General features: G+C 55.7%; 1 protein-coding gene across 2 annotated transcripts in view; it reads left to right on the top strand.

Annotated features, from left to right (window-relative positions):
• Positions 1–6,057: 6,057 nt before the first annotated feature.
• Positions 6,058–26,709, top strand: part of SH2D3C (SH2 domain containing 3C) — a 32,386-nt gene continuing 11,734 nt past the window's right edge. The window contains exons 1-3 of one of the 2 annotated variants that reach the window (XM_082622502.1): positions 6,058–6,197; positions 8,488–8,965; positions 20,559–20,598. In XM_082622502.1, the coding sequence (XP_082478628.1) occupies positions 6,161–6,197; positions 8,488–8,965; positions 20,559–20,598 (555 nt within the window). In that variant the 5' untranslated portion in view covers positions 6,058–6,160. Of the gene's footprint in view, positions 6,198–8,487; positions 8,966–11,230; positions 11,325–20,558; positions 20,599–26,709 lie in introns of those variants that run through there. The other variant, XM_082622503.1, reaches the window with a different exon arrangement.

Below are 26,709 nucleotides of genomic sequence, written 5' to 3' on the forward strand. Positions count from 1 at the left end.
AGCCTCGCCCTCCCCTCCCCCTCCTCCCGCCCCCTCACTCCTCCCTCCCACCCTTCGCGGCCGCACCTGCCGCCGCCGCCGCCGCCCGCCGCCGCCGCCCGCCGCTGCCGCCGCCGCCCGCCGCCGCCCGCCGCCCGCCGCCGCCCGCCGCCGCCGCCCGCTCCCTGTCCGCCCGCCGCCCTCGGCGCGTCACCGCCCGCGGCCCCTCCTCCGCCTTCGGAGGTGGGGCCCCGCGCTCTACACCTGGCTGCGGGGCGACTCGCCGCGTGCCTCAGTTTACCTACACATGCTAGCTCCCGCGGGGAGCCCCTTCCTCCCCAGCTAGGGGTGCACCCCCTCACAGGCGAAGGCGGGAGGTGCCGAGGGAGCGGCCTCCGGCCTGGGGAGGAGAGAACGGCCGCCACCGCCGCCTCCCCGGGCCCCTGCCACCCGCCGTTGATATGGCAACTGACAGCCGCCAGGGGGCGCGGCGACATTGGAGGCGGCGAGCGAGCAAAGCCCAGGCCTTCCAGCCCTGGACCCCCTGTTCTCCGGGAGGCAGGGATGACACCCACAGGACCCCCGTCCCCGCTGAGCTGCGCCCGAGCTGGTCGCGCCCGGGGTCAGTAGTCACAAAAGTAGCTAGCATTTACTCTGCACCCTTGTGTGCTCAGGAAGTGCTGGGCGTTCCTGCTGAATCCTGAATCAACAGCCCCATAGTCAGGATCGCTAACCAATTTTACAGAAGAGCACATTGAGGCTCAGAGAGGTGAGGTCATTTGCTCAAGGTCACACAGTGACAAAGCTGGGACTCGAACCTTGTCTGTCTGAGTCTGAAGAGGATTCTCTTGACACAGGCTATTTACAGTCTGTCCAGGAGGACAGCAGTCGTGCTGTTTGAGGCCTGTTGTCCTTATGTGCCAGGCACCAAGCCCACCATTCACCCATCTCCTTCTCTGGTCCTGTGCCCCCTTTCCCTACCCTGGCCCTTCCGCAGCATCTTTCTGATACCTTTCTGGCTCCAGGAGCCTCCTCTTTCTTCCTCCAGCCCTACTCAAAACCCAGCCCCCAACAAGGCTGTCTTTCCACCTCCTCTGCACCTCTTCAGTCTGCCCCTCCTCTCCAGTCCTCTGCCAATGGATCCTGAGTCCTGTCCTCCCCAGGCTGCCCTCTCCATCTGTCCCCCTCGGAGCACGCGCCAGATCATTCTGAAGTGGAGTCTGTATGTATTTCCCTCCACTGTCTTCAGGCAAAACCAAATTTTGACATTTGAGGCTCTTTCCACCTTCCCTCGTAAGTTGTGACCACACTGTTTCCTACCCCCTGGGCCTCCCTGCCTTCAGGACTGTGCTCTCTGATTGCACCCCGGTACCTTTCCCCGGTTGCTCTCCACCTCTTAGCTCACATGGCTTGGCCTTGAAGCTTCCTTGTAGGAGCAGTCAGGAATGGGTCTGGTGATCCTGGTGTCCCAAGAGACCCTGTTCTGCCATGGGGGACCCTGTTCTGCCATGGGGGACCCTGTTCTGCCATGGGGGACCCTGCCAGGGAAGGTCTTGAGGGTCAGGTGAGGAGCAGAGAGCACTCTCCTGAAGGCAGTGTAGACCAGCAGGGGGTTGAGGCGTGTCAGGGTGTGATTTGGGGTCAGCTTCTTGGGCACACTATTAGAAGCAGAGTGGCCATTGGCTAAATTGGGGGTGGGGAGGGCAAGGAGGGAGAAAATAATAATTGTAGTAAGTACAATTTATCAAGGGAAAATAAATGGTCCAAGCTGTACGCTTCGCACTTGATGGGAATTATCTCAATTCTCACTCAGCAGTATTATACTATTATCACCTCTATTATACTCAGAAGGACTGAAATTCGGAAGTGCCATCATTGGTCAGGGTCAAATGGCTGGCCAGTTGCCATACTGGTATTTGAACCAGGTCAGTCTGGTGCCAACCCCAAGCAATTACCCGTGTCAGGACCCCACCCATCTGGGCTGAGGGTGGAGTTAGGGCACAGTCATGTCACAGCACCACTGGCTGGGTGCCTTGGATGCCGGTGGGAGGTGTGGGAGGGGATAGTAACATCGGAGGGGGGTAGGTCTGCCATGGGCTTGTGTGGCTTCCACCATCAGACTCTCAGGCTGGGGCCCCTACTTGTTTCTCATGAGCCCTCCCTAAGTCACATCCTGTGGGCAGAGGCCTCAGCAAAAGTTCCGGTGGTGTCATCTCCTCCACCCCACCATCCCTGGCCTGAACCCTGACATTGCCAGTCACTTCCCCTCAGGGCCTCAGGCCCTCAGCCCTTCCCTGGGGAGGAAGGCAGGAAGGAGCGGTCAGAAGCCCTTCAGAAGGCTGCCCAGGTGAAAGTGAGAAGAAATTAGGTCCTAGCCAGAGACAGTTTCTCACTGACTTTGACTTCTGATTTGCTGGTTTGAGGGAAATGTTTCCTGTTTCCATGGATCAGCTAAGCTGGCAAAACAGGGCATGTGGCCAATACTCAGGAATGTTTGCCGATCCACTGACCAGGCTCTGAGAGAGCCTCTGGTCCTGCTGCCATTTAGCATTTAGGGAAACTGAGTCACAGAGTAGGAAAGGGAGCCACTGGCCAGCTGTTTGACCCTGGCCTGGACCCTCTGTTTTCCTCCCCCGAGTAGGAACAGGGTACGGGGCGTATTGAGAGAAGAAGAAAGGCTCGTGGGGTGGGGTGCTCTTGGCTGCCGGTCTGTCTGGGGAGACAAGGAGTCACTGGATAGGGGGATACAAAGAGTGGCTGTGTGATGCCCACAGCCCTGCAATCCCATGGACATTCTGCCCACACCGGCTGGGTACTGACTGTGCCCGGCCCTGTGTTGTTATGTGTCAGACCCCTAGAACTTTATAGCACCCCTCTCAGGAAGTTGCTATTATGGGGCTAAAGTTACAGAAGAAGAAACAGGTTCAGAGGGGTGAAGTGGCCTGCCCAAGGCCACGCAGCGAGGGAGCTATGGAGCTGGGATTCAAAGCCAGGTCTCTTTGTCCCCCAATATAAGACAACTGAGTCAAGCTGGGGAAAGGTATCTACTGAGTGCTACAGTATAGCAGGCCTGAGGCCAATATGGATGCATGAGGCCAGTTCTCTCAACGGAGCATGAGGTCTGTTTGGAACATGCATATAAAGACAAAAGTGAATGTAATACAGATGATAACTCTCAGTATAAACGTGTTATTTCGTTGCCACAGGATATTGTGAGGGATGTTGTATTTGTCCAATTTTACTGATGAGAAAAATGAAGCTCAGAGAGTTGATGTGACTTGCCCGAGGTGGGGTGTGAACTCAGGTTAGCCTGGGTCCAACACCTTTGACTATGACATTGAAAAGTCTCCAATCCCTGATAGTACCTGGTCAGATTGCAGGCGACTGTGTCATAGACTTGTGGGGAGGAGGGTAAGGAGGGAGGGGACAGAAATCAGAGCAGGGTTCCTGGGGCACTATGGCTCAATCAGACCTCAGGGACTCAGTGGAGGCAAAAGGTAGAGCCAGTGGAGGGACAAGTGGCATTCCGAGTGCCGGTCGGGCCCAAGCAAAGGCCTGGAGGTGGGAAAGCACTTGTGTGTTCAGTGCTGCAGAGTGGGGCTGGGCTGGCCTCCAGCACTGTCTGAGGAGGGCCTGGGGGACAGCCACCCGCCAGCAGGTCCCCAGCCACACTCCCAACGGCCACTTGAGGCAGCACAAAGAGGGCTCTGAGCTCAGCGGAGCCGCCACACTGAGCCACCACACTGAGCCCCATTCATCCTCTCAGGGATGCAGCAACTGCCCTGGCACCTGGGCCAACAGCAGGGCTAGCCTGGCGCTGACAAGGCCCCTCCACCATGGCAACAGAGCCTCGTCGTGGCTGGGACTCCCAGGTTTCACACCACATGCCTGCCCTGGGGTTTTCCTGGCCTGTGCCAGTCTGCCCCTGGCCTGAACCACCCCCATCCCTCAGCAACAACCACCAGGGTTTGCTGAGGCCACAGTGTACTGGCCTGGGTCATCGTTTGCTCCTTTCGTCTTCCCAACAACTCCAGGAAGTGGGGGCTACTGTGGCCCCATTTCACAGATGAGGAAACTGAGACTCAGAGAGGTAAAGTCTCTTATGGAGGATCACACAGCAAGTCGGGAGTGGGCCTGGCCAGGAAGCCAGCACTGGCTGATGCCACAGCCTCAGCAGTTAGCCCAAATCACTGTGACTGCCTCTTGGAAGAGAAGCTGGGGGACCCACACTCCACCTCCCACCAGGAAGACCCCCAGCTACCACCAGGCCACAGGCCCCTCTCCCTTTTCTGACAACAACCCAGAGATGGGAAGGGACACTGGTCTGGGAGTTAGAACACCTGGGTATCTGTCTGTCTAGTCTCTGCTCCTCTTTAGCCTCAGTTCCCTCATCTGTGAAATGGGACAGTACCAGGGTCATCTCACAGGGCTGTGACGATCTGTAGGGCCTTCCAGCTCCATGCCTGGCTCATGGTTAGTGCTCAGAAGAGGGAGCTGGAGTTGTACCCTCCCTTATCCTCCTAAGGCCATGGTCCAGAAATCCCATCCTTTCATTTGAACTCTGAACACCTGTCCCATCCAGGCCTGTTTGCTGCCTCTGTCTCACAGCCTGTGTCCCTTTTCCCTCCAGGGCCTCAGGTTCCCCCTCATCCCATCGAAAAGGTTCAGCAGACCCTTCCCCTGCCAAGGTCTATCATCCAGCTGCCAGAGGGTGGCGGGAGCTATGAGTGTGGAAGTTAGGACCTCAGGCTCCACAGCTGGACAGGCAGATCCCAATTCCAGGTAACTTGACTTTGGGCGGGGGGCGGGGCTCAGTTTCCACATGAGTAGAATGAGGACAAGAGAAACATTTGCCTCTTAGGGCAGAACTGAGCCCTGTGGCTGCACATACTAAGTGACCAGAAAACGTTAGTCGTTAGTAGTCATTATTTTTATGGAGGATGAAGGATGGGCCCCATCTGACCTTGAACTTCCCCTATCATAGCCTCAGTTGCCAGCCCTGGGTCCGGGATAATAATGTCCAATCATGCTGGAGCCTCTGGGGGTTGACTGCATACCTTGCATTTGTGCCTATTCTAGAGATTAGGTGACTGAGGCTTCAGAGGCAGAAGTAACTTGTCAGCAGCACTCAGAGCCAGGATTTGAAGCTCCTGGTCTTTCAGCTGCACCGCCCCCAGCAGCTGCTGAAAGCCTCCACAGGTGTCAGGGACAACCTGTGTAGGAGAGGTTTCATTTCCTCATCTCTGTCCTGTCCATGTGAGAGCGCGCGCGCGCACACACACACACGCACACACACACACACAGGGGTTGTAGGGTGGAAAAACACCAGGCTGTGGGTTAAGGGGCCTGAAAGGGCAAGTTGTAACCCAGTCTGTGCCACCAACCCGCTGTATGACCTGGGGCAATCCTTCTGCCTGTCTGTGCCTCGGTTTTCCTATCTTTGTACAATGGGGTGGTGGACTAAATTATCGCCATGTCCCTGCTAGCTTGAAAAGGAGTGTAGTGGGCACTGATTCTGTGCCAGGCTTTGCACCAAGCACTGGACTCTGTGAGGTGGGCATTGCAAATACCTCCTACTCACAGAGAGGAAACTGAGGCTCCGGGAGGTGAGTTCCCTAGTCCAGGATCACACAGTGACAGAGTGGCCAGCCAAGACTTGAATTTGGGTCTGGGTGGTCCCAGAGCCCACAGGCCAAACCATGGCACTCTCCTATCCACCGCTGCCAGTGCATCCCCCAGCACTGAGGCTTAGAATAAACCCCCCTGCCCTCAGGTCTGACTCCCTGCACCCTCCCAGCCTGCTGGCCAGACCCCCTGATAGCTGTTGGCAGGTCCCCAGAGGCCCCCAGCCCAGTGGGCTCTGTTCCCAGAGTCTGTGGTTTATTTCCCAGACCTTCCAGATCTCACGCGCTTGCGGTCTGTCCCCTGCCTCCCCGAGGCCGAGGCCAAGGAGGAGGCCCACAGGGGCCGGGACTGGGGGAGGCCCCTGCCTCCGCCCCCTGCAGAGAGGATGGGGAGGGTGGGGCTGTGGGAGTTTCACTGGTTTAAAAATACACAGAGGAAGCGAGTGAGAGGGCGCGAGAAAGGGGAAGGGGAGGTGAGGGAGGCATCTCAACGTTGATGTCCAGAGCTTCGAGTGGCCACTTGCCTTCCAGCCAGGGGCTTCGCACGACTTGCCAAGATGACGGAGGGGACCAAGAAGGCCAGCAAAAAGTTCAGTGAGTGCAGGGTGCTGTTTGCACTGTCCTTCATCTCTCTGTCTGTCCGTCCATCTCAGCCTCTCTGTATTTGCTTCTTCATCACTCTACCTCGTTTCTGTTTTTCTTTCTGTCCATCTCTGTCTCTCTCCAGAGGCCTCTGCTTCTGAGTTTCCAGTCGCCATCTCTCCATCACTGGCCCGGTATCTCTCTCTCTCCAGCTGGTTAGGCTCTCCATCTCTGTTCTTCTCCTGTCTGTCTCTGCCCGTCTCTACTTCTCTGTCTCTCCCCACCCTAACTCTCAGTCTCTCCATTCGTCTGCATGTCCTCTGGCTCCCTTTGACCTCATGGCTGGGCCAGGGAAGACCTCCACGCAGTCCACCCCCTGCCTCTGGGCCTGGTTCACATGGGGTCTCAGGCTGGGAGTTGCTGTGGCTGAGGCGGGGGGAGGGGTGTGTGCCATGAGATCCTGTCCCATGTCCCCATCAGCAGTGACGCTGGGACCCAGAGCAACTCAGTGAGGGGCCACACCCACCCATCACTTCTCCCCCAGGTTGGTGATCCCTTCCTGGTGCCAGCAAACTTCGGTTTCCCCTGATTCTTCTGCTCTGACAGCACAGGAGGAGGGTGGACAGGGCAAGCATTATGACTGTATCCCACAGATGGAAAGACTGAGACCAAGACACTTGCCTGAGGTTATAGGGGGCTACAGAGCAGGGCTCAATCTCAAGTTCCTGGACTCTGGGCTTCAGTTTCCCTCCCTGCCCCACTACTGTTTCCTCCAGACCCCCAGTCCCCAGGGGACAAAACAAGTGGTGCTGAGAAAGAAGGCAGTCGTTGGCACAATTTCTGCCCCATGGCATAGCTTTCTAAGAGCAGAGCCTCAGCATCTTCTGACAGCATTTGTCAGGAGGCAGAGAATAAGACCAAGTGAGGGGACGGGCAGGACTGGGAGGAGAGCCCCAGAACACTGACCCCAGCAATCCAGAGCCCTGGGCCCTTGGCCAGGCTCAGCCTTGCTTTGTGACCCTGGGCAAATTCCTTCCCCTCTCTGGGCCTCGGTTTTCTGTCTGGTCAGATGGGGGCATCCCACCGATATATTCCATCATGGTTGTGAGGACCTGAGGAGGCATAGGATGCCGAGGAAGTGGAAAATGCCAGGGTTTTTCCTTTTTGCTTATCTGGAGGCTGTAGTGAAGTCAGTCAGATGGTGGTGGCTGTGAGGAGGGGCAGTCTCACAGCTGGGGATGGGGAGGAGGGAACTCACATGCACCCCCGCGGAAACGAGGAGATGGTATCACCCGAGCACTGCTGCCTGAGTCCCAACACCAGGCTCAGCTGACAGGAAGGACAGAACCGCAGGGAGTAGGACCCTCAGGCTCCCGACAACCCCCTTCTCATTTCACCCTCACCTCAGGGGCACAGAGCCTCATTCAAATGCCCCCTCCCCACCCCAACACACACGTCTCTCTCTCACACACACACACACACACACACACACACACACACACATGCTTCGCCTCCCGCTGTGTGACCTCAGGCAGGTCATGTCACAGCTCTGAACCTCATTTCCTCATCTGAAAAACTGGGGATTAAACTTGTGTCATGGAGTTGTGTTGAGAATTCAGTGAAGTAATTAATGCACGCAGCATGTTTGACAAATGCAGAGGCATTTATTGTGATCATCATCATCTTCATTACTTCTTTTTTTTTTTTTTTTTTTTTTTTGCGGCACGCGGGCCTCTCACTGTTGTGGCCTCTCCCGTTGCGGAGCACAGGCTCTGGACGCGCAGGCCCAGCGGCCGTGGCTCACGGGCCCAGCCGCTCCGCGGCATGTGGGATCTTCCCGGACTGGGGCACGAACCCATGTCTTCTGCATCAGCAGGCGGACTCTCAACCACTGCGCCACCAGGGAAGCCCTTCATTACTTCTTATGGAGGTTATTCTGTGTCTCAGGTACCATGTTAAGCATGTTATTTACATGCTGAGTTCATGCTTTTCTTCAGTTCTCCCATTGCCCATAGGAAATGGGTACTATAATCTCTATTTTACTGATGTGGAGAATGGGGCTCAGAGAGGTCAAGTGACTTGCCTAAGGTCACACAGCTAGGATGTGGAATTCAAGGGATTCAAGCCCAGGGCTATGCGATTCCAGAGCTGCCATATTATACCATAAGTTAGAGTGGGGTGTCAGTGAAACTCCTAACCCTCCTTGGACGGTCAATGAGTGGAACTGCACGAATATTTTATTGTTATTATTATTAGTGCTGGCAATATCATTAACTTCTTTCCCTCCCCTTCCCCATGCCAGAGTTCTTCAAGTTCAAGGGCTTTGGGAGTCTCTCCAACCTTCCTCGGTCCTTCACTCTGAGACGATCTTTGGCCTCCACCAGCATCCGGCCCCATCTGGAGGCTGACACCTTTGACGCCACACAGGATGACTTGGTGACAGTCCCCAAGAGCCCCCTGGTCTATGCCCGCTCCAGCGACATGTACAGCCACATGGGCACCATGCCTCGCCCCAGCATCAAGAAGGTTCGGGACCAACAGGCCATCCAGGAGGCCCAGGAGGTTGGCCCTGAGCCCCATGTGGTGCCCCGAGGGCTGCCTGACCCCTCAGGCTTGGAGGCAGCCAAGAAGATGGTGGTGGGGACCGATGCCCCCGTGGAGGACACCCCAGCAGTCGGACCCAACACTTCAGCAGGGGAAGTGGGCCCCATGAGAAAACCTGAGGACCCCAGGGCAGACACAGAAGAGGAGCAAGACCCCAGGAACGTGCTCTCAGAAAGGTAAGTGCCCATCAGGGGAGGGTGAGGGCAGGACCTGCGGGGATGGTGTCTCCAGCCTCCTACCAGTAGATCCTGGAGAGGATCCCCCAACACACACATCTGAGTAGAAACAAAACAAAACAAAACACACACACACAAGCATACCTACACATTAACCAAGTGCTTACTATAGACCAGCCACTGTTCTTAGCCCTTCACTTGTAATTAATTCTCAGGAAAAAAACAAAAACAAACAGGGAAAAAAAACAAACCCAGGGAGAAGATACTGTTATTTCCATATGACAGAAGAGGAAACTGAGATTCAGAGAGGGAATGTCATCTGCCCCAGTCAGGGTGCACATCTAGCAAATGACAAACTTAGGACTTGAACTAAAACCCGCCCCCACCCCCCGCGCCCACCCCGACTCCAGAGCCCTAGGCAGCCTCCAGCATGGGCCCTCAGCTACTGGGTGGATCCAAGCCCAATCACTGGATCCCTGCCCTGGGGCCCACACCCGAATCGCCACCTTTAATTCTGCTGGACAACTTTGCTCCCCTTGATCTAGAAGACCATTTGTCAACTAACTTGGTTACAGGGTGTGTTGAGTTGCTGCAAAAATACAAATAGTGGGGCTTCCCTGGTGGTGCAGTGGTTGAGAGTCCACCTGCCGATGCAGGGGACACAGATTCGTGCCCCGGTCCGGGAAGATCCCACATGCCGCGGAGCGGCTGGGCCCGTGAGCCATGGCCGCTGAGCCTGCGCACCCGGAGCCTGTGCTCCGCAACGGGAGAGGCCACAACAGTGAGAGGCCCGCGTACCGCAAAGAAAAAGAAAAAAAAATACAAATAGTGATGATATGACCATAGCTCTCATTTAGTCTGTACCCATTTCACTGGGTGTCAAAACAAATGTTACTCACTGAACACTCTGAAAAAGGTTGTACTATTACCACCACCACCCCCGCCCCCCGCCAATCTTACAGATGGGGAAACTGAGACTCAGCCAAAGTTGCAGAGCTGGGATTTGAGCAGGAATCTGCCTGTCTCCAGTGGCTGCACACTCATCCACCACATTGTATCCACCATCTTCTAAGCCCTCCAGCCATGTACTTCATGCACTTGGGAGACCCCCTCAGCCCCCACCAAAGGAGTCCCTGGCTTTTCTTTTCTTTTTTTCCAGTTTATTTCTTTTTTTAAAATTTATTTTTTTATACAGCAGGTTCTTAGTTATCTATTTTATACATATTAGTGTATATATGTTAATCCCAATCTCCCAATTCATCCCACCACCACCCCTGCACCCCTAGTCCCTTGCTTTTCAACACTCAGAGCCTTTGTCTAAACCATATTGGTCAGATGTACCTATTGAAATAAAGAGGGGGGAAAAAATCTGAACAAAAGTAACTCTAGGGTTAGTTCTGGAACCTCTCTTGAGTGACTCTGCCCTGAGACACCAAGCACAGCTTCTGTGTGCTGGGGTAATTGGTCCTTCAGTGGGCTGCAGGACCTTGTAAAGCTGCAGAGTGAATCCGGTCCAGACGCTGCCTCTTACTGACTGCATGACCTTGGACAAGTCTGTTCCCTTCTCCGAGCCTCACTCTTCTCATCTGATAAATGGGCACAACGATAGCACCTACCTTGTAGGGTTGTGGTGAGAATTCAAGAGTAACATACTTGTAAAATCTTAGCACAGCGCCTGACACACGACAAGCAACTCGGTAAATGGGAGTGCTTACGTTTATGATGAATAAAACAAATGCTTTTCCACCATCTCTGGCTGCTCCAGGCTGCCTTCTCTTGCCATCCCCTCTTAAATTCGGCCTCATTCGGGTGTGGAGCAAGGATTGTATGTAGGATAGCGGGCCTCGTAGCTCCGGGGGCGTTCTGAGCTAACCGAAGTCTGAGAAGCGCGCTGAGGGTTTGCTGAAGCGGGGTGGGGCGTGGCGTGGCGTGGAGAATGGGCGTGTGCAGGGGGCGTGGCCTTCCCATGCGGCGCAGGGACTGTTGGGGAAGCTGGCCTCGGAGTGGGGCGGGGCGAAGCGGAGGGGGTGTGCTCGGGGGCGTGGCCTTTCCGCTCCGACCTGACAGATGGGGAGAGGGCGGAGCGAGACAGCAGGCGGAGGGCGTGTCCGAGGCGGGGCGCGTCCTTCCCGGAGGGAGGAGTAGGCGGTGGAGCGCGCCCAGGGAGGGCAGTGGGGCGTGTCCGAGGCGTGGCCTACAGGCCAGGCTCCTCCCCAGGAGTCCTGCTCTAAGCTCCGCAGCTCCGTATCCTGAGAAAGGCGGGAGCCGTCGAGCAGAGGAGGTCCCAGGGCTGCAGGCCGCGAAGACAGGGAACTATGACTGCGGTGGGCCGAAGGTGCCCCGCACTGGGACCCAGAGGGTGAGTGACCGAGCTGGGACCGAGGAGGGCCGCCGCCAGGAACGGGAGTTGTCTGAGGGGGAAATCCGTGCCCCTGGGGCAGCTGACAAACCTGGGTGTGAGTTTAGCATCAGGGACTTTTAAACTTTCTTTTGGTGTAACTCTATCCCCAGCCTCTCCCGGCACAGGTTGGGCGTCTTCTGGTCACAACAGTACCAGAAGAGAGGCACTATTACTATCTCCAGTTTTCAGATGAGGAAAGAGAAGTTTACTTGCCCAATTTGACACAACTAGTGAAAGTCAGAGCTAGGGTTTAACTCCACCTTCCTGGACCAGGCCCTCAACGACTAGGCAACCCATTCCCCTCCAACAGGTCTTGAGACCCCTTGAGAATGCCAAGTCTAGGACCCAGCCTTCCTCCCCTGTGGGCAGAGATGGTCCTGGCAGTGCCTCTGGCATCAGGCCTGGCTTAGAGCTAACAGAGGAAATAGGGAGACTTCCCTTCCCCCCCTAATCATCTGGAGTGTCCAGGGGTCCTGAGGGGGGTGGGGTTAGGAGATCAGATTGAGCCCTTTCCTGGTGCCCTGGGACCCAGTGTCCCACCTGCTCTCCAGGCCAAGTAGGAGTCCAGGAATTGTTGAACATTTTTTCTAGGAGCCTGTGAAGCCCAGATCTGTGCTGGAGTCAGGCGACCTGCTTTGCCTGTGTGATCTCAGGCTTGTCCTGCCCTACTCTGGGCCTCAATCTCCCCAGCAGCCAAGATGGGCCTGGGATGGTCTCTGAGGATCCATCCAGCTTGGGAACAAGGGCATTTGAGAACTACCACTGAGTAAGACTGGGAGACTCATTCCTGAGTGTCCCAAGGGGGTCATCCCAGTGGCTGTTCAGGGAGCAGCGTAAGCTGGGGAAGACGTGTCCCTCCCCTACCCCCTGGGAAGCAGGTTGCACCTGGAGCAAAAGGAAGGAAGGGGAAGAGGTGAGGCTGCAGGAGTTTCCTGGTGCCCTGTTCCCTGCTGAGATCATGGGGGATGCAGAGGAAGGAGGGAGGAGGGGCCAATAGAAGGGGAATGAAGGGCCTTTAGCTCCCAAAAAGGAAAGCACCAGCCCAGTCTCCCGCCATCCCCCGGCACCCTCAGCCTTCTGCAGGGAAATAGTGGGCCCAGAGAGCCCTGACACTCTACCTTCAGTCCATGTTATAGAGGAGGAAGCAGAGTCTCAGAGAGGGAAGGGAGGTCCCCCAACACCCCACACCCACCTACACACATACACACACACACACACACACACACAGGAATTGTCGGGCCAGGGTCCCCCCAGAGGACAACTGGCCGTCCCTGCCTGGAACACTCAATGGGTGCCATCTACCACATTTTACCAGCGAGGAGACTGAGGTTCAGAGAGAGAAAGGGACTTTCCTGGGGTCACAGGGAGATTAAGTGTCAGAGCCTAGATTTGATTCCTTCCTGACCAACTCCCAAGCCCAAGCACTTAACCACTAGGCCACATTTCACCTCCTGCAAGTAAAAATCTCAGAGCTGTCTCTACCATTACTTCAAATGACTTCCCATACCCCCCTGAAAAGGCGGTAATAGGAGCCCATTTTACAGATGAAGACGTCGAGGTTTTGTGAGGTTAACAACTTGCTCGAGATGACACAGTTGAGTTGGAACTTCATTCATTTTATTAGTTACTGAGATGCAACAATCCCTAGACATTCTTCTAGGTTCTAGGGAGACAGCAGTGAGCACAGCAGACAAAACCCTGCTCTCAAGGAGCCCCCATTCCAGTGTGGGGGAGACAGATGATAAACAAGATAATGAGTTACCCGGTCAGCCAGAAGAGAAAAGCACTACGGAGAAAGATTCAGATCAAGTAGGGGAATTGGTCTTGGAGGGTAGTGGCTGGTGGTGGCAATTTAGGAAGGTTAGCCAAGAAAAAAGTCTCAGTGAGAAACTGATGTTTGAGCAAAGGAGATGAGGGAACAGACCCTCTTTTTTTTTTTTTTTTTTTTAGTTGAAATATAGTTGATATGCAATATTATATTAGTTTCCGGTGTACTGGGAACAAACCATCTTGATATCTGGGGAAGGGTATACTAGGCCGAAGGAATAGCAGGTACGAAGGCCCTGAGGTGGGAGCATCCTTGGCACGTTTGAGGAGCAGCAGAGAGCAAGATGGGGGCTGGGGAGAGGAGTGGTGGAAATGAGGCCAGAAAGGAAATGGGTTCAGATAAGTAAGGCCTGGAAGGCCCGGCAAGGACCTGGCTTTGACTCTGAGCGAGTTGCAGCCGTTGCTGGCCTCAAGCAGAGGAAGGCCCCACTCTGACTTATGTTTTACGAGGACTTCTTTAAGGAGGATTTGACCGCAGTCCTACTCATTCTAAAGTGTCTCACCTGAACACCCTTTCCTGCCTCCCAGAGACCCAGGCCCCTCCACTCCACTTCCAGGGCTGTTCAGAAGGAAACTGAGACGTGGAGAAGGAAGCACCCCGGCCGGGGGCACCCTGTGTTGCCCATGCCCCAGCCCTGGTGCCAGGCATTGAGAACAGGCCAAGACCCCCCCCCCCCACCATTTCCTTTCGGAATGTTGATTCTAGTCCAAGAATTCCCAACACTCCCCAGAGTCCCACGACCCTCTCGGCCCTGCAAAGTGACGTCAGCTGCTGGGCATCTGGTAGTGATTACCCACCGGGGGAGGGGGCTGTGGTGGGCTCAGCCCATTCAGCCTCCTCAGGCTCTGGGCGGCTGGTCCTTGTCTTCCAAAGGGGCCCAGCTGCTCCTGGCTCTCATTTCCTGTGGAGACTTTCTCACAGCCCTTGAGACCCCCAGACGCCTGAGGCTGTGGGAACTGTGCTGGCTCGGGAAGGATGGACGGTCCCCCCACCAACCCCAGCTGGAGCCACATCCCCTCAAACCCTTAGGGGACTCTGTTTACAGAATGCTGGACGTATGTGGCGTGAGAGCTGGGGAAGAAAGGGGTCGGCTACATCAGCAGCTCAGAGGCCCACTGACTTGTCTTTACAACATTGAGAAACCCCCTTCCCCTCTCTGACCCTCAGTTTCCCCATCTGTAAATTGGGGACAATAACAGCACCTGCTTCACAGGGTCATTGTGAGGACTAGACAAAGTAGAGCATTTATCCTGGACCTGGCCCGAGGAAGTACCGGTACACAGGATGCTCAGGCGATCACCACACGCATTTATAGAAGAGGAAACTGAGGCCCAACCAGGGGGATTCGCCCAGGGTCACACAGCCTCCTCCCTCCCAGCTGAGGGCCCTCTTCAGAGCCCCTGAGGGTCTTTCCTCTGTCCTTGCCCACTTCATTTCCTCTTCCTCATGTTGATTCTGGGTTCCTGGTCTGGTTGAAATGTTCTTTTTCTTCACTTTCCCCTCCCCAGTGTCCCCCATCTCCATCCAGGAGCAGTCCCCATCATCTGGGGGAGCCTGCCTCGGGCAAGGAATAAAGCAGAGCCAACCCAGGTCTCGTCTGAGCAGCTCTGTGCCCTGCTATAAAGTGGGGCTTCCACACAGGCATTCAGTCGTCTTCCCCATTTGCTCTTCTCCAGCAGCTGTTAAGTCTCAGCAGCTCTTGGGACTCAGACTCCTCAGCTCTGCCCTGGGATGAGCGACCCCCGATCTGTCCTCTCCTCACAGAGCTGGGACCCTTCCTGAGCTCTGCTGGGGAGCTCACCCCTGTCAAGAAGACGAAGGGCGCAGAATGGCGGAGAGGAGGAAGGACGTGTCCAGGACGGTGGTGGCCCGTCGTACAGGAGAGGGGGCAGGGCAGAGGCTAAAGCCAAGGGCCTTCCTGGCAGGGAATCCCGAAGGCCTCTTGGCTGGGTGTCCCCAGAGAGATGGGGCTTTCCACCCCAGCTCTCTCTTCTCAGGGTCTTTAAGGACTAAGGAGCATAGAGCAGGGTTACTTCTCTGCCCCGGTTGAGTGAAAGTTGGAGTGAAGGAGGGAGAGTATCTTCAACCCCCCTGGAGGAGCAGGATGGGAGATTTCATCTGGGGGGGGGTGGTGCTGGGGCAACGAGAGGAACCACAGGGGCTAAGGAACCTTCCACCTTTCCTTCTCATAGGATCCTTGCAACCCCTCTGGGAAGACAGTTAAAATATGCCCATTTCACAGATGAGGAAGTTGAAGCTCAGAGAGGGGAGGGCAGGGGGAAAGCTGGGAAGCATGAGGCGGACGTTGGGGAAATGTCCACTCAAGGCCATATGACCACATGTCCTGGGGGACAGACAGAAAGCAGGGGGGCTGCAGGGCTCTGCAGGGCACGGCTGCCTGCGGTGAGGGAGGGCCGAGGTGGAACAGGATGGCGGCCCCTCCTCCAGGGTCCCGGGGGAGCCTCGCCCTTCTCTCCTGGCCAGGATGGAGACCCTGAAAGGAAAGCTCAGACCGAAACCTGCACTGGGGAAATAAAGGATAATGGACTCTAATGACTGATCATTAATTCAATTAATTAAGCTAATGTATGCAATAAGTGGTACCAGTTATAAGACCAAATCAGCTAATACAGGCAATTAAAGAAGTTGGTTATTTAAATAATTAATGCAGCTGATTAATGGAACTGATTTAGCTCAGTTGTCACTATTATTTATTAATTGATTTCGCCACTAATATTAGAGAGGAAGTGCCTTTTAAATCCATAAAATAAGAAATTAATTAATTAATGGAGCTGAGTTTTTTATTTTTTAAATTTTTTTAAAATACAGTATTTCAGTTTCGTTTTATTATTTTTATATTTATTTATTTATTTATTTATTTATTTATTTATTTATGGCTGCGTTGGGTCTTCGTTGCTGTGTGCGGGCTTTCTCTAGTTGCTGTGAGCAGGGGGTACTCTTCGTTGAGCAGGCTTCTCATTGCAGTGGCTTCTCTTGTTGCGGAGCATGGGCTCTAGGCTCTAGTTGTGGCTCGTGGGCTCAGTAGTTGTGGCTCGTAGGCTGTAGAGTGCAGGCTCAGTAGTTGTGGTGCACGGGCGTAGATGCTCTGTGGCATGTGGGATCTTCCCAGACCAAGGCTCGAACCCGTGTCCCCTGCACTGGCAGGCAGTTTCTTAACCACTGGGCCACTAGGGAAGCCCGGAGCTGAGTTTTTTAAAATGGAAGCTTTGATTCCTGGATTTGATCATTACAAAGGGAGAGAGAACATTCTAGAAATCTCCAAGCAAACTGAGATCTGCAGGCTGAGTAGGGATTACTCTGACTCTAAGGGAGAGAATTCCTCTAGGCAGAAGGAATATCATGTGCAAAGGTCCTGAGGCTGGAGGGTGTAGAGCTCTTTGGAGGAAGTGTGAAGCCTGAGTGCATGGAGGACCCTAAGGACGAGAGGAGGGGTGGCTGGCAAGGGCTGGGTCACAGCAGGCCGACCCGTGAGAACTAGAGTTTGTCCTCAGGATTGCAGGGGCTGCTGGGACATTCATTCATTCAAAAACATCTTTACAGGGGCTTCCCTGGTGGTCCAGTGTTTAACACATCGTGCTTCCACTGCAGGGGGCACGGGTTCGATCCCTGGTCAGGGAACTAAGATCCCACATGCCACGCCGTGTGACCAGAAAATAGAAAACAGAGCAAAACATCTTTATAGGGTGCCTGGCACCATTCTAGGCAGAACCTAACCCCTGCCCGTGTGGAGCTGATGTTCTGGTGAGAGGAGATAGTGCAGGGCAAGTCAGATGAAGCGCTACGGAGAACGACAAAGCAGGGCGGGGAGGTGGGGAGCACTGAGAGGCCACACTTCACTGCCAGATGGGCAGCCAGGGAAGGCCTCACTGAGAAGGGACATTTTGGTAAAAACCTGAAGGAGGGAAAGGCGGGAGCTCAGTGGATATCTGGAGGGAAAGTATTCTCGCAGAGGGAACAGAAAGTGCAAAGGCCCTGAGGTGGGAACAAAAGGCAGCAAGAAGCCCAGCCTGGCTGGGGCAGCGTGAGTGAGGGGAGTGTGGTCAGAGCCAGTGTGTGAAGGCTGTTATGAGGACTTCAGCTTTTGTTTTTTAAATATATTTATTTATTTATTTTTGGCTGTGTTGGGGCTTCGTTGCTGCACGTGGGCTTTCTCTAGTTGCAGCCAGTGGGGGCTAGTCTTTGTTGCGGTGTGCGGGCTTCTCATTGCGGTGGCTTCTCTTATTGTGGAGCACAGAGCACACGGGCTTCAGTAGTTGTGGCGCACGGGCTCAGTAGTTGTGCCTCGCGGGCTCAGTAGTTGTGGCTCGCGGCTCTAGAGTACACGCTCAATAGCTGTGGTGCACGGGCTTACTTTCTCCGCAGCATGTGGGATCTTCCTGGACCAGGGCTCGAACCTGTGTCCCCTGCATTGGCAGGCGGATTCTTAACCACTGTGCCACCAGGGAAGTCCCCAGGACTTTAGCTCTTACTCTGTGTGAAACTAGGGGTCACTCCAGTGGGTTGGAGCAGAGGAAAGTTGTAAGCTGACTCATTTTAACAGGATTGCTCTGGCTGCTGGGGGGAAAACAAGCCAGAGGGACACAGATGCAGGCTGGGAGGCAGTGATGAGGTGGTGGCCATAGTCTGGGCAAATGATGGCAGTGGGTGGTGAGCCAACATGGTCACCTTATGTCTTAGGAATCCTGGAGTGTTGTAGGGGAGCAGGGAGAGGTGATGGGGGCTGGTGGTGGCTCCAGGCCCTCAGCTTCCTGGGCCTGGGCCTCTGCCTGAGCACCCCCACTGGCTCTGGCCACCTCAGCCCACCTGCTCCCTGGGGCAGGCGCCCCCTCCCCAAGGCTCTGCTCCTGCCCAGAGCGTGAGGGGAAGTGGACAGGAAGCAGGAGGAAGTGCTAGGCGATCCCAGTGTCCTGGCCAATCTGTTCCCAGCGGTGGGAGGATTTCCGGGCCTAAATGGCCGGAAACACTGGGATGGGACACCTCACCCAGGAAGAGCAGGGTGGTGAGAGGGGAAGGGGTCTGTACTGCACCCCACTCCCAACTCGGCTGGACAGAGAGAACCCAAACACCTTTGGGAGCCTGCTGAGGCCAGGCTGCAGCTTAAGGGACTATGGTTAGAGGTCAGGAAGGACTTTGCAGGAAGGAAGGCTAGCACCAGGGACTCTGGAATGTCAGAACAGGGAGGACTGTCAGACAGCTTCTCAATGAGGAGCCCCTGGCCTCAGGAGCTGGGGGAAACCCTGCATGGAATTCTGCCCTGGAAACATATATACTTCACCCACAGTTTTTGTTTTGTCTTGTTTTTAGCTCAGCTGTTTTTGTTTAAAATTTATTTTTATTAGATTTGTCACATTTAAATTTAAATTTGGTGCTTCTGTATTTGAGGAAGCAGTTCCCTGATGTTTGACTTTCCTCCCTATTTTGCAGATGGCAATACTGAGGCCTGTGCCAGCCAGAGAACCAGGGCCCAGCCTGACAGAATTAATAATAACAATAGTGATGAATACTGGTTGAGGGAATTAATAATAACAACAGTGATGAATACTGGTTGAGGGTTTACTGTTCATACATTCCTTAAGCAATAAAGAGTTCTTGAGCTCCTACCATGTGCCAGGCACCATGGTGGGGGCTCACCTGTGAGCTATATAAAGTCAGTGCCCCAGGGGAGGCGTCAGGTAACTGAGTCAACAAATAAATGTAAAGTGATTGTTTTAGGCAGAGATTGAGGAAAAGAAAGCAGGGTTGAGGACAGAGAGTGAGGGACAAGGGACTCTTCTTGGCAGGGTGGTCAGGGAAGGCTTCTCTGGGTTGGGGACATTAAGCAGAGCTCTAAATAAAATAGGGGGAGGGGCAAGCTGTGTGATGATGTGGGGTGGGGCGGAGAGCATTCCAGGCAAGGGAACAGCAAGTGCAAAGGCCCTGTGGCAAGAACGAGCTTGGCAAGGAGGCCAATGTGGCCGGGGCAGAATAAGGGATAGAATGAGGGAGGGAGGCATATTGTGGGGGTGGGAGTTGATGAGGTGGGCAGTCAGATACCACCAGGGCCACACAGGGCATCGTAGGTTGGGGAACACATGAGCCTGTTTACACTTGTTTTTCTGGCATGAAAATGGCACCCTCTTTACTCTCACAAGGGAAGAAAAGTCTTGGTTTAGTTGATAAGTTACATGGCCAGCCATTTGCAGACCATGGAGTGGGATTTAGATTTTGTTCTTTGAGAGATGGGAGGCTTGGGGGTGGGGTTTGTGCACCATGATCTGCTTAGCTTTTCCCTTGAGTGCCGCCTGGGTGGCGGAGGGCTGTGAGGGCAGACACAGCGAGAAGGCTGCTCTGTGCTCCACAGAGGACACAGAGGGCGTCCCAGATAGGGCAGGGTTGACACATGGAGAGAAGTGGTCAGCATCTATTTTGGAAGTAGGGCCACAGGATTTCCTGATGGATTGGGCGTGGAGTGTGAGTGAGAGAGGAGGTTCAGAGGACCGCAGGGTTTGGGGCCAAACAAAGCAACAAGAAGGATGAAGCTGACATCAACTGAGATGGGGATCGGATGTGGGGAGCAGGGGCGTGGGGTGGGGGGGATCAGCAGTCCTGCTTTGGATACGAAAGTCAAAATGACTTCAAACATCTGAGAGGAGATGCTAAGGAGGCAGTTGGGTGTCTGAGTCTGGTGCTGAAGGCGCAGGTCCAGGCTGCATCGGAGAAGGGAGGGCCTTTAAGGCCGAGGACTGAGGGAAGTGGCTCACGGGAGCCCTCACAAGGAAGGGTGATATCTATTTTGCGCCCGGGAAAAACAGCCACCCCCAGCCTCTGGCCTCTCCAGGCCCCATCCTGACCACCTCTTAGGGGAGGGGATCAATTCCGCAGCCAGATGTCACCAGCAATGGCACCATGATGTGCCACCGGGTGGGTCACTCTGCACTAGGGAATGAGGGTAGGGCGGGAGGAAAGGAGGCTGAGGCCCAGCCTGGGGCCACCAGCCGTGGAGTCAGGGAGCAGGTGGGGAGTGAACACCAGGAGAGTGCAGCGTCCTGAAGCTGGTTGAAGATAGCAATTCAGGGAGCAGGCCCCGTGTTAAGCATATAACATTCATCAGCTCCCAGAGTCCTCGAGAAAACCCGATGAAGCAGAAGCTATCATTACCCTGATTTACAGACAGGAAACAGGCTCAGAGAGGTGAAGGTACTTGCCCAGGGTCGCACAGCTGGAGAGTGGAGGAGTAGCCCAGCCAGCAGATTCCAGCAAATGCTATCAGCTGCAGTGCCCCCTCCTGCCTGCAGGTGGGCAGAGACTGGCAGCTGGGGAGCCAGGCAGGGCTGGGAACACTCACTTTTCTTCTCTCCTTCCAGGGCCACTGGAGAGCCGGAGGCTGGCGGGGACTATGTGAAGGTAAGTGGGGCTGGAAGGGGACACTGGAGGGCCCAGAGTCTGTTCCAGGAAGGGCAGAGTCCTTTTCTGGCCTTGTTAGGAGCCAGATCTCACCGACTGTTCCCAGGAGGAGAAGGTCTAGGAGTCAGGGCGGCGTTTCGGGTCTGCTTTCAATCTCAGCATCGTCTTCCCATGCCTTCCATCATTTTTTCCTGGCCCCAGACTCAGGACTTCCCAATGTTTGTTACTACCAGACTCCATCCAGCTGCCAGCTGGACAGGGCCCCAAGGGTGGCTCCATGCGAAGACCGGCTCTAACCCCACTTGGTCTCTGAGCGTGGGGTGCTGGTGCCGGGAGGTGGCATCAGGAAAGGATGACTCAGTTCCTCATCACAGATAATGGGCACAGTCACATCGATCATAAGCTTAATTTGTCCTGGACACTGGGAATGTTGAAAATGCAGTTTTGAAATAATAACGATAACAGCAATAACACGACAGAACATTTTGAGTGCCTATTGTGTGCAGAGCCCTGTGCTGGCTGCTAGCACTGGGAGTCAGTTCTGAGCTCTTCACATGAATGAGGTCTTTGACTTCTTCCCTCATCACTGGGCAGTGAGGGCTTTCTTGTGCCCATTTACAGATGGGAAATTTGAGGCCCAGAGAAGTGCAGTGACTTGCCCACAACCACACGGCTACTGCAGGGCAGAGCTGGGATTGCTGTCCAAGTTTATTTGATGCCAAGACCATGGACAGAGCCCTTGGCCTTCCACATCCCGGAGCACCCACCCTGAGCCAGGTCCCCTGCCGAGTATGGAGCACACAGCAGAGGGCAAGCAGCACCAGGCCCTGTGTTCCAAGGGCTCCTGGCCCATGTGGGGACCAGGGCAGAGCCACACAATGGTTTGGGCTTGTGTTTTGTGATTTAGCAGCCCCAAATTTTAGTCCCAGATCTGCCCCTTATTTGTCACATGACTTTGGGTATGTGTGTCACCTCTCTGAGCCTCAGTGTTCACCTGTATGAAATGGGGTAACAGTGGTGCTTCCAAACCAGGGCTGCTATGGGCTCAGTGAGTCCATGCCCATGAAGGGGAGATCTGGGCCTGGAACAGGGCAGGCCAGGCTCGTTCCTGACCCCAGGGCATTCCGTCACCCAAGATGCTGCCTGTAAAGCTCCGTGTAAGTGACTAGTAATGAGCTCTGTGGGAAGTGCTCACACTGCTGTCCCCCACCATCCCCAGAAGGCTCAGCTAAGAAGCCATTGGAGCTCCAGAGGTAGGGGACGACTTTCAGCTCAGGAGCTGGGGATGGGGAGATCAAGGAAGGCTTTCTGGAGGAGGAGGCGTTGAAGCCAAGCCATTGCAGTTGACCAGGAATATTCACCAACATCCTCTCTCCAAACAGAAAGCTGAAAAGGAGATAAAGATAAGCAGAGATGGGTGGTAGAGTGATCCAGGCAGAGGTAAAGAGTGTGGGCGCGGTCAGAAAGCAAGCTTGAGTGAGCCCAGGAAATGCAGCCCAGAGCTGCAGCAAGTTGAGCAGGAGCTGCTCCCGGGATTTGGGCCCTGGCTCCTCATCCCGAGCCCTGACACCACAGGGGGGACAGAGGCCTCAGGTAGAAGAACCAGCACCAAAGCCAGTGGTGGACCACACAGGGGCATATTTCAGCACCCCATAAATCCCAGCTGCCTGGCAAGGTAATGAGATCCCCATCACTGATGGTAGTGAGATCCCTGTGAGGATTAGCTTTGTACTTTTCCCTTAGTTTACTGGGCTGAAAAATGTAATTTAAAAATGCTATAAAAGGGCTTCCCTGGTGGCGCAGTGGTTGAGAGTCCGCCTGCCAATACAGGGGACGCGGGTTCGTGCCCCGATCCGGGAGGATCCCATGTGTCGCAGAGCTGCTGGGCCTGTGAGCCATGGCCGCTGAGCCTGCGTGTCCAGAGCCTGTGCTCCGCAACGGGAGGGGCCACAACGGTGAAAGGTCCGCGTACCGCAAAAAAAAAAAAAAAAATGCTAATAAAAGAAATAATACCTGCTCACTGGAGCTGATTAAAGAATCCCTTGAAGGATAAACTCAAAGGAATGTTAGTTGTAGCTTCAAGCCTCAGGAGAGGGTGGAATCAATAGTCGGTTACCAAAAGTCCATTCCTGACCTTATATACTCAGCTTCCAGAACTCCAGGGTTTCTCAGTGAGTACTTTGATTCTAAGGCAAGGATTCTAAAGTTCCAAGACCATAAAATTCCAAGTTCTATGCTCAGAGCTTCAGATGTATTTACAGAAAATAATCAAATGTCTGAGACCCAGAGAGGTGGACTCACCTGCCTAAGGTCACACAGCCTGTCAAAAGGATTTGAACTCCAGGCCTGACTGATGCAGAGTCAGTGATGACTCCCTTTGTGCTGAAGAGCCTATGATTCTAGGACCAAAAGTCCAGATTCTAAGACACTAAGCTTGAAAACAATAGCAGGCATTTATTGAGCACTTATTTTATGTCTGGCAATTTACATGCATCAGCTCAGCCAATGCTAACAAGAGTTCTGTGAGGTCAGCACAGGTATGTTTTCCAGATGAGTAAATCTGGGCTCCAGGAGAAGGGACTGGTTGGGTGGAGGTGGGGCACCGCTAGTTGAACCCAGGTTGATTCCCAAACCATTGAGCCTTACTGAGTCTCTGCCCTCCCCACCCCCACCCCCAAGTCTGTCAGTGGAATATCCCGCAATTCCCAGCAGAGTCCCTGATTCCAAATCAGAGGTGAGAAATCCTGGGCTCTGGGAGATTTCCTGAGGCCACAAAGGATTTGGTCAAACATATACAGGGATTTTTCCAGCTTTAGATATGATTTAGTTCAAAGTCTCTGCCCGCTCCGGGTCAGTGAGGGGTGAGACGAGTGGGGGCCGCAGGACCACCCCCCTCCCTTGCCGGCCCAGGGGTCCCCACCCCATCCTTCTGTCCCCCGTGAAGCCCCCCTTGGCAGGTCCCCCGTTCAGCATCCTCGGACTACAGGCTGCCGGGGCGCGCGGGGCTGGAGCTCTGGGGGCTAGGGGCGGGGAGCCGGGGGCGGGCGGAGGGAGGAACAATGGCCCCCTCCCCTCCCGGGGCTGGCTGGAGGGTGGGGTCTCCCCGCCCCGCCTCCCCGCTCCTCCCCCGACAAGGCGATGAGGTAATCGCGCCGCCGAGAGGCAAGCGCAGCCGGTGCCCAGCCCGGTCGGTCCTGCGCCCCTGCCCCGCCGGCAGCCGTCCCCCGCACAGTCCTGGCCCTGGCCGCCCGGCCCCACCATGACCGAGCGGTGCAGCCTGTGGAGCGCCCTGTCGGCCGCCGCCTGCTGCTTCTACCGCGGCTCCTTCGTGCAGGTGCAGGTGAGGGGGCGGCTCGGCCCCCGCCAGGCGCTCCGGGCTGGGACCCCTGGCCGCTCGCCCCCGGAGCCGGGGAGCCGCAGCCCGTGACGCCGCGCAGGGTCCGGCCAGTCAGGGGCTGCGGGCTGCAGGCTGAGGGCTGCGGGAGGGGGCGGGGTCGCCCCAACCTCACCTCTGGGCGCCCAGACGCTCCGCAGGGTGAGGGTCCAGCTGCCACTCCCGAGACTCGGGGCTGCGGAGGCTGCCGTTCCGGTCCTGCCTCCTCTGCAGGATGGAGCTGAGCTGGGGCGTTGGGTACCTGGAGATGAGTCCCCGGCGTCCTGCCGGTCCTCCAGCAAGCACTCCGGCCCCTGCGGCTGACCCGGGCAGCCTGACTCCCCATTGTACCGGGGGCGCTGGGCCGGGGTCCAAAGGCTGAGTGAGGGGTGGGAAGCTGAGGGGATGCTGCGGGTGCCGAGGCTGGGGCCAGAGCGCCTGCAACCCTTCTGCCCTCTAGGTGGGCTCGGGCGTGCTCCGGGCGCGGGTCTCCTAGCCCAGCTGGCCGGTCAGTGCGGGACGGCGCCGTGGCGGTGAAAGGGTTAAACGGAAGGGGGTGGAGGGGAGGACCCGGACCCCGCCTCTCTGCGGAGCATCATCTGGGGATGGCTTTGCTTAGGGTTGCGAGACTTAAGGGAGCTAGAGGGGGCTTGCTGGGCACCGGCTGGTGAGAAGTGGTTAAGACCCTGACCCAGGGTCTCCGCGCTTTTGCCTCCCGAGCCCCCTGGGGGACGCGGGGCGCATCACCTCTGCGCTCCCCCAGGCTCACACACGCTCCGAGCCCGCCTGAATGACTGCCCCGCCGGCGGCTGAGCGCAGCATCCCCGCACCCGCCAATCAGGCGCTCGCAGGCCGGGAGGCGGTGAGATCATCTCTGGCCAATAGCAGTGCAGCGGGAGCAGGGATGCTGCATTCGCGCCCCAGCACCCACCCTCCTTGGGAGCTAGGGACCCCCGGGTCGAAGGTGAGGAATCACAGGGACCTTAGGGTTCCCTAAGCTCCGGTGTGTGGGAGGACCAAGTTTGTCCCTCCAGGTTCTCCCTAACCATTGATTATGGTTTAAAAGTGGAGCCCAGTCTCCCACCCCCCATTTACAGATGAAGCTACCCAGGCCCAAAAAGGGAGACTGATCAGCTCAAGGTCATACAGTGGCAGGCAGCGTCTTGAGGCCAGGTTCTTTACTACACAGCCCCCTCCCCTTCTTTGCCCCCTGTCCCTCTTGCTCCAGCTGTGGAACTGGGGCAACTTCTCAATTGCGTGCTCTTTGTCAAGGAGAAGGAGTCTCCCCTGTGGCTTCCACTCTTCCCTCTCCAGGGTGTGGTGTGGTATAGGAGAGGGGCCAGGACCCTGAAGAATAGGGAACCCCATGGAGGAGTGTAGGTATCTGAGTTAGCTAATCTTAGTTCACCCCGGACCTCCCTGCCTTTCTGGGGTATTGGTTTCTACCCTGGGCGGGGGATGTACAGAATCCCCATCCTCAGGCCCTGCCTTTCCCTGAGCACTCATCTCCATCACCCACTCCCACCATCTGTCCCCAGAGGCCTACAGGTGCCTCAAAGCCCAAATTTTTATGGGCCCATCCCCAAGCTGCTCCTGCCCCAGCCTTGCCCACCTTGGAGAGTGTCTCATTGTCCTCCCAGGCGCTCTCTACCTGGAATCCTCTCTGACCCCTCCGCCCTCTTCCCCACACCTGATCAATGGTTGTGTAAACACCCTTCCCCCAATTCCCATCCCCACACCCCACCCTTCCCTGCCATTGCCTGGAAAACACTAGGCCATCTCCACGCAGTGGATGGAACCTGCCCCAACACTTTAGAACCCTTCTGCAGCTCTGCTGTGGCCTCTGGGTAAACCCCAGCTCCCCAAGGCAGCCTCACAGCCCTGCCATGTCTGCCCCTGCCACCCCCAGCCCTTTCGAAGCTTCTCCTCCCGCCCCCCCAGGGCCTTGGCTCTGCCTACAGGGCCCTGACTCTGCCACTGTCTTCCCAGAGCTCTTACCTGCCCACCTGCCTGTCCCCACCCTGATGCTTTTGCTTGGCTCCATCAGGCCTCAGTGGAGATGTCACCTCTTCAGGGACTCCCTGACCAGATGAGGAGGGACATGCTCCTCCGCCCCTGGAGCTCCCTGTGCGTCTCTGGACATCCAGAGATCCTGGGATTGCTTGTCAGTACCTGTGTGGCTCCCCCAGGACAGAGGCCGCCTGTCCTGATGACCTTGGGCTCAGCCCCTGGCACAGGACCTGTCCCAGAGTAGGGGTTCAGTGTTGAAATAATGGAGTAAGAGACTCTAGATATCTCTGAAGCTGGGAACCAGGATGTCTTGGCAGCAGTGTAGACTGAGGTAAGTCAAGGCAGTGGGAGCAGAGGGGTGGAGAATGGAGCAGCAGGGTTAGGCTCCGAGAGCTGTGAACGGTCAGAGGAGGCAGGGGCTGGACTAGAGGACGCTGGACGCTGGTGAGGAGTGGGTCCTGGGGAGAGATTGCCCTTTAGTGCCCCCCTTCATCTGTCCTGCTGCCTGGCCAGGTCTGGGCCATATCTATCTGTCCTGGACCAGCCATCATTGCGGTCTGGAATTGGGGGAAGGGAGAGGAAGCAATGTCACATGTTCTGGCAGTGACAAGGACATCTGTGGGCTAGTTGCAGTGCTCTGGAGTATTGCCTCCTTTCATCCTTGCAATCCTGTGAAGCAGGTTCTGCAATTGTTTCCATTTTACAGAGGAAGAAACTGAGGCCCGGGG

This window comes from Mesoplodon mirus (genome assembly GCF_964341445.2).
Source record: "Mesoplodon mirus genome assembly, chromosome: 1".
NCBI classification, from domain to species: Eukaryota; Metazoa; Chordata; class Mammalia; order Artiodactyla; family Ziphiidae; genus Mesoplodon; species Mesoplodon mirus.